This window comes from Clytia hemisphaerica, unplaced genomic scaffold, assembly GCF_902728285.1.
Source record: "Clytia hemisphaerica strain Z4C2 unplaced genomic scaffold, Clytia hemisphaerica genome assembly, whole genome shotgun sequence".
Lineage (NCBI taxonomy): Eukaryota > Metazoa > Cnidaria > Hydrozoa > Leptothecata > Clytiidae > Clytia > Clytia hemisphaerica.
This window is the reverse complement of record NW_027104495.1, coordinates 485392-492849: the sequence shown is the minus strand read 5'-3', so window position 1 is coordinate 492849 and position 7458 is coordinate 485392. Positions and strand designations below refer to the sequence as shown.

General features: G+C 32.4%; 1 protein-coding gene across 1 annotated transcript; it reads right to left on the bottom strand.

Moving 5' to 3' along the window:
• Nucleotides 1-939: 939 nt before the first annotated feature.
• Nucleotides 940-7210, bottom strand: LOC136821651 (uncharacterized). Its single transcript, XM_067077860.1, has 3 exons — nt 6912-7210; nt 4345-4601; nt 940-2633 (listed from the first exon to the last, which is right to left on the bottom strand). The coding sequence occupies exons 1-3, from the start codon at nt 7121-7123 to the stop codon at nt 1078-1080; spliced, it is 2025 nt and encodes a 674-aa protein (XP_066933961.1). The 5' UTR covers nt 7124-7210; the 3' UTR covers nt 940-1077.
• Between the last annotated feature and the right edge of the window lie 248 nt (nt 7211-7458).

Genomic DNA, 7458 nt, shown 5'->3' with positions numbered 1-7458 from the left:
CGATATCAAAGTTACATCAACATCTTCCATTATTGCGGCGAAAGTAATTATAATGCAATGACTATCATAAGCATTACTGTCCGAAAGTTTAAATTTGAATTTAAAAAGCGCCTATTATTTTCACTATTTTAATTTCATGGTATTTTACCAATATCAATTTATGGGTTTTTTACGACACTTTATTCTATTGTTTTTTTTCTGATGTACATAGAGGAATTTTTCTATAATATTATATTCACAAAAATTTTATGCACTTTTTTGCACTCGGTTATTTAATTAAAATTTCTTGTGTTTGTTAATGTGAAAATTTAAATGCATGTACGAGATTGAAAGAAAATTCATTCTTTTGTTTATAATTTAAAATTTTATGCCATTTCAAAAAACATTAGGTGAGTATCTATATATAATAATTATTTTAGATTTTTAGGGTGGAATTTTTTTGTATATAATTATAACGAAATTGTATACTATTGTATCATACCAAAAAATTTTTACTTGCAAATGTTTTTTTGTAAAAAAAGAAAAATAGAATTGTTTACTTATCGTCAATTTTTTTTTTTTTTTTTTTTTTTGTTTACCTTGGTAAAATGCCAAAATTTTTGCAACAAGTAAAACCGCTCTTTATAACCCACTTATCGTATTTACAGACAATCATTTGTCATTCAGTCAATACAGTACATCCATTTTTTTATAAGAACTGGTCGGTAATTTTTAGAAGCTAAGCTAGCTCTTCAAATTTTCTGTAACATTTTTAGCCTTGTACTTGTATCAGTTTTGGGTTAGTCTCAATTTTATCAGATTAATACTTTCTGAAGGTCTCGTGCATTGCCCTCGAAGTTGCTGAAGTTTTACGGACTGCCCTTATTTTAAATGTCATAATTTAGACTGATTCGCAAAATCAGCCACATTGATGCATGTATTACAGAAATTTTGACATTGATACTTAAAATTTCATTTTCAAACATTTTGATTTAAAAAAAATGTGTAAAAATATACAAAAACTATAACATCAATACAAATAATTTCTTACTATTTTATTCCAGAGTTGACAATATCAAAATAATAAAATTGCTAACGTCAGCTTACGTCATCAGTTGGATCTTTAGTTTCATCATCAAATTCAAGAGATTGATCTTCAACACAGTCCTCGTTTTCATCTCCCTGACTTTCTTTCTCTAACGCCTTCCCAACATTTTCTGGTAATAACATTTTCTCAATTGTATCACTAAAAATATTTTGACCCTTTCGATGTTTAGCTCGTGCATTTTGAAACCATACTTGTAATACACGTTTCGGGAGATCAATTTTGTCGGCCAGTAGTGTCAACTTAATTGAATCAGGATTTTTATCACAATCAAATAATTCTTTCATAGCCACTAATTGATAAACTTTGAAAGAAGTCCGTTGACGTTTTGGTTTGTTATCCTTTGATCGGCTTTTCCTGGATTTGGTAGATGTAGCCTTGGTCGCTTTCTTAGGTTCTTGACTTCCATCTTCATCACTGCTAGAACTATTCGATCCAGTTTTAATCGTTGGAAAATCATTAGAATCTGAGCCTTTTGTATCCTGTGACTCAGTCTGGTCCTGAAATTTATCATTTTCTGGCTCATTGTCTGAAAAGGTTAACGGTTGAAAATCGGAGTATGCAGGTGGCGGTTTACGGGATGAATGGATATCTACAGGGCTAGTTTTACTGGATGATGGATTTGTTGTTATTTCAATATCTGATGATGCTATTTGTTTCTTGACGTCTAAATTAATAAATGATTTCGTTTCTCTTTCGTTTTTCTCGGTGAATAAATTTGTAAATGTTTTCATGTCATTATTACTGTTTTCCTTGTGTTTTTCTAAGCTTATAAAGGGTTTGCAGTCTGGCGCACTATTCTTACCAAGATTTTGAAAGTAACTTGAAATTGAACTCATTGGAGATTGAAGTGTTTGTGATTCTGATAATTTTACCGAAGGCTCTGGTAAAAATTTCTTTTGTAGTACTGGTGAAACTAATGGTTCACTCGATTGATGTCTTTTCAACGAAAAAGAGGAATCTGCTGATCCACTGTGACTGCTATTTGGATGTTTTCTTGGATGTCCAGAAGTATTGGGAAAGTTGAATGGAAAGCTCGTATAAGTGTCAGTAAAGCTTTGAGGTTTGTTTACTTTCCATTGATTCTGTTGTATGTTTATGGCTGGATCATTTAGTTTGTTGTCAATCTCCTTGGTTGGTGTAAAAGTTTTCGGTGATGAGTTTGTTACTAAAGGATCTGGAAAGTGATCTGAGAAATTTAAACTGGATGATAAAGGTTTTAGTTGGTTGTCAATCTTTTTTGATGTAAAAGTTCTTGGTGACAAGTTTGTCACCAAAGGCTCTGGGAGGTGATCTGAGAAATTTAAACTTGATGATATAGGTTTTAATTCAGTTGTTTTGTTATCAGATGAATGAATATTTGATGGATCACTTAATTGTCTAAGTATAGGTGACCTGTGATTACTTATGTCCAAAATTTGTTGTTGTTGTTGTTGATGTTGTTGTTTATGTTGTGGGAAAGGTGTTTGTGTTAGAGGTGATAAACTTCGGCATGGTTCATCTTTGACATTGAAATGTTGTGATAGTGATGGCATTGAGTATCTACGATCTGAAAGAAATTAGAATTATTTTTCAATTTCTTTAGTATGTTCCGAAAAATTAAACTGTACTCTTCTTATAGAACAGTCAAAATATATCCTAAAATTCGTAAATCTGTAGAAGAAAATAAAGAGATAAAGAGCCCGGTCAAACTTACCATGCATAGGGAAGAAAGGTGAAAGAAAGTTTCAAAACTAATTCTAATTACAAAGACGTTCCCGAAAATTTCATTTGACCCCAAAAACAACACAAGTTAACCGAAGTGAACTGCGATGACAAGCTCTTCCTAGAAAGATAAGCTTAAAAACAGAGACATCAAAATCTTAACCATGAGAACACTTTCTCACTCAATAAAACCCATTCAAAAAATAATCTTGACAATCTCAAAGTATAGTGCACCCTAACTGCTATGATGGATTCTTATTCCTAATTTTTTCTCTATAAGCCACTAAAAGATACCTCTTTGTAAGGCTCCGAACCTCTTTTTCTCTGAAACGTTATAGATTTTGTCCAATTAGTAACCGAAGTCGAAATTCCCGCCACCTGGGTTATCACGCACCTACCCAGGTACCTAGGCACTCTAGAGACCCTCACGAGTCTAAAGTAAACCTTCTGATTTTAAGAATTATCTTAAGAATCACAAGAGGGCATTAGAGTTTAAGTTGGATATTATAGGACTAAAAGATTAAAATCCCGAACACAATTTAAAATTAATGAAATGCGCCATGCTAAAAGGTTTGGTTTACATAGGCTGGCTCAAAGAAGATCTCATTTAACTCACTCATAGAAACTAAAGGAAACCTCGCCAATCTCATCATCTGCAATAACCTAACAAAAATATCATAAATCCTAAGAAAGTCTTTTAAAAGGTTTGGTCCAAAGAAGACTCCAAGAAAACCTCCAGAAACCAACACAACCTCGCCAATCCCATCCAATACAACCTCATAAATAAAAACCTAACGAATCCAATTATAGCCTTCGAAAGGTTTGGTCCAAAGGAAACTCTTATAAAACCTTTTGAAACCAACACAAAAGAGACTAAAGGAAACCTCGCCAGTCCCACCAAATACAACCTCGTTACATAAAAGCCTAATAAAGGCTTGAAAAGTTTTGGTCCAAAGAAGACTCGAAGAAAACCTCCAGAAACACACTCAATATAAAAGCTGAAGAAAATCCCGTCAACCCACCAGATACAACCTCATAAAAACCTAACGAATCTCAAGAAAGCCCCCAAAAAAGTTTTTTGGTCCAAAGAAGACTCTTATAAAACCTTTTGAAACCAACACAACAGAGACTAAAAGAAACCTCGTCAGTCCCACCCAGTACAGTCTCATAAAACCAAACGAAACTCCAAGAAAACCTCAAATAGCCCAATCAATTAAAGCTTCAGAAAACCTCGTCAGTCCAACCTAATCCAATACAACCTCATTAAAACCTAACGAATCCTAAGAAAACCTTAAAAAGGTTTCGTCCAAAAAAAACTCCAAGGAAACCTTCAGAATCCAACAAAACCTAAGGAAAATCCCGTCAACCCTATCCAATACAACCTCATAAAAACCAAACAAATCCCTATAAAGCCTTAAAGAACCTTGGTCCAAAGAAGACTAGGAAAAGGAATCTTGAAAAATTGAAAACAAATCTAGAGGGGGGTCACCTTTCCCAATAAAAGACGTCCTCAACATAGTGGGAACAAATTTCGTCTGAAATAGCCTATATCTTACCAAGTTTTTCTCGAGTTCCAATATTATTATTCGTATCATTGACTGGCAAAGTAGCCGGCAGCCGAATTTGTTTATAATGTAGTTCACAATACACTTTTTGATCTTTGACACCAAAACGTTGCCCTTTCTTTAGATGAATTCCACATGAATAACACGCGAAACATTCGACATGGTAATAACATTTGTGCGCCTGCATTACCAGATCTGTATTGCTGATTCCGCGTTGACAACGTTGACATTTTGTTTTAGACCATATTCTAAATAAAAAAACATTGCACTAGTGTATATGAATAAAAGTTACGAAACGATCGAGGCAGGTCACTCAAGACTCACAGAAGATGCAAGCAAAATATTTATAGGGCCACGCACTCGATTCGCAAATTGCAAATCAAAAAGATAGAAAGTATCGAATCCACCGATAGGATGTCCTAGCGGTTACCACAATAATGAGTCCGATTATTAGGTCTTTTTTCTAACAACATTGTTTCCTCAACTCAGAAAAATACCTTTCCAGCATAGTTGTATTCAAAAAGAAACTTTTTGCCTGAAAATTAATTTTCCAGCACCCGTAAGTAATATTTGTATACTCCCTCCTCAATTTCGGAGAGTCACAGTTTTTCCAGCAGACAAGCGTTAAATTTATTGCTAAGTCTCACCAAACAAAAATGACTTATAGTTATAAGTAAAAAATATTCAAAAAACGCCATAAGCAAGCTTTAAGATATCACATAGGATCCTGAATGATGTCCTTATTTGCTTCTTTAAAGCAGATTTTGTAAATCTCAAAAAAGTTTCCTTGAGGTTTTCTACAGTAGAGCTTCAACATGCATTTGTTTTAGAAGAAGAATCACTGCCCCCCCCCCCCCACTCAAAGAAAGAAAGAATAGTAGATATTTTTAAAACTTAAACCTGCATAAACTCTTCTATATGATGCAATGTTTTCATCGAATAATTTTATAATCATCAGATACTTAATATAAGAGGGTTTCTCATTGACGGGGACTAGAAACAAATTCGATTTATAGGAAGATTGAATGATAGAGAACATCAGATGAATAACCGGTTACAATAATATACAACTTTTTCGAAAGAGTATATTTTGAATTTTTTTTTACTTCAGATAAATTCCAGATACATTTTCCATTAAACCGGATCTAATTTTCACTTCAACGGTTTAGGAATACTCGGCTTGCCAAAAGAAAATGCCCAATTTCATTCTAATTATTTTGCTCTAAATTGTTTTTTTTCTCGATGTTTAAGGAATTATGAAAATATTTTCCGTGTCTTCTTGAACGTGAACAATTCATCCATGTTCCGGGTCGTATAAATTTTCCTTAATGAAAATTCAAATTTACATTCCGCATTCTTTTTCCTTAATGATTTTATAATTTTTCACTCATTTTGGTTGAATCTTTACAAATTTTTTCCTGGATCATTAATTCCGCAATCTCAAAGACCATCATTTTTTCCTTCATTAAAATATAATGATATTGCAGTCATTTCTCTAATTTAATGCATCCTCTAAATTAATGCGGAAAAAATATTTTGACAAGCTTTTGACAATTTATTTATTCTATTCCATCGAAATGGGTCCATTTTGCCCAATTTTGCCCAATTTTAACTATTTATTTCTAGCCATTTTGGAGGGTTGTAACTTTTGATCCAAGAAAGATATAAAAAATCTAAAGGCATGAAAATAATCAGCGAAGTTCAAAGTTTCAGAAAAGTACAAATCTAAAAAATTTTGGTTAAGTAGAAAAAGTCTTCATTTTTTTCATCTTCATTTTGAAAATTTTGAATTTGTCTTAAAATCATGCACTTAAAAAAAATCTTTTGAACAAGGTATTACTTTTAGTTTTATCTTCATTTTGGTATAAAGGTACTCATTTTCATTTGAAGCCTCCTGATTACATCTATACGGCTATTTTGCCAGCAAAGTTCTCAAGTCTGCCTCAAAATGATGTGGACAAGTGATCTTTTTGACAATTTCACAGTGTGTACCTTTGCTTTATTAAAAAACTAGACACCGTTGGAAAGATGTTTCCAAAATGGAAAAGAAAAGTGAATAAAGCTTCTTCTGTTTAAAAAAGCTCATCACAATAAAGACTTTTGAGCATTTTCGAGCTTTGCTGATTTCAAATATGGTGCTCAGAATTTTAGTATCTTTCTCAAATAAAAAGTTATAGTACTGTGAAATACGGTGAAATAGGTCATTTTTAGGCTTACTTCTGAAGGGTGGTAACTTTTTATCCAACAAAGGTTGCGCTTAAATGGGCATAAAAGTACTGACGAAATTTGTAAACAAACCGTATGCAGTGGGATACAAAATCAAAACAAATGTCACATGTCAAAATAAAAAATAAAAACAAATATGGCTGATTTTGACTGTTTCAATTATTTTACAAGTTTGTTTTGGACACGTGATTTTAAATTGTTCTCTTTAATGACACGTGGTTTGAATAATGTTTACATTTAACTACCTTTATGTCCCTTCACTAAAAACTTACTATCCAAACCTTTCCAGAATCATAATAAAAATCAGAAAAATAAAAATAAGATAGTCTTACATCAGGTAGCAGTTCTTGCAGAAGATTTTCTCCATTTTTTCATAACACGTTTGAGCAGTTGACAAAGAACATTGACATGAAGAACATCTCAAACATTTATAATGTAGCCTCGTTTTGGCGCCAACCATGATGTAATGTTTCTCCATAATTTTGGTTCTGCATGCATCACATGATATTGGTATAATACCATCATGGTTCATTTTCATAATCATAATTGTTTTTAATAATTATCTTTTTTTGTTCTCCTTTTGTTTGTTAGGTCATATTTTTTTTATTTTTTGTCATTATTCTCAATGTTTTTTTCATGATCTTTAAAGTGACGATTTTCTATAATTTTCTTTGCCTACTTTATAAAACACGATTTTGATTAGCTTAAGGGAAGAAATTTTGGGGGAATTTAATTTGGTGGATGACGGATTTTAGAGTGAAAACATTGATATCGGGGGTAAATTGTGAAAAATCGGACATAAATTAAAAAAAAAAAATTAATTTGACGGGAACTGAATTTGGCGGATTTCAGACAAATCGGCCAAATTTTCTTCTCGCC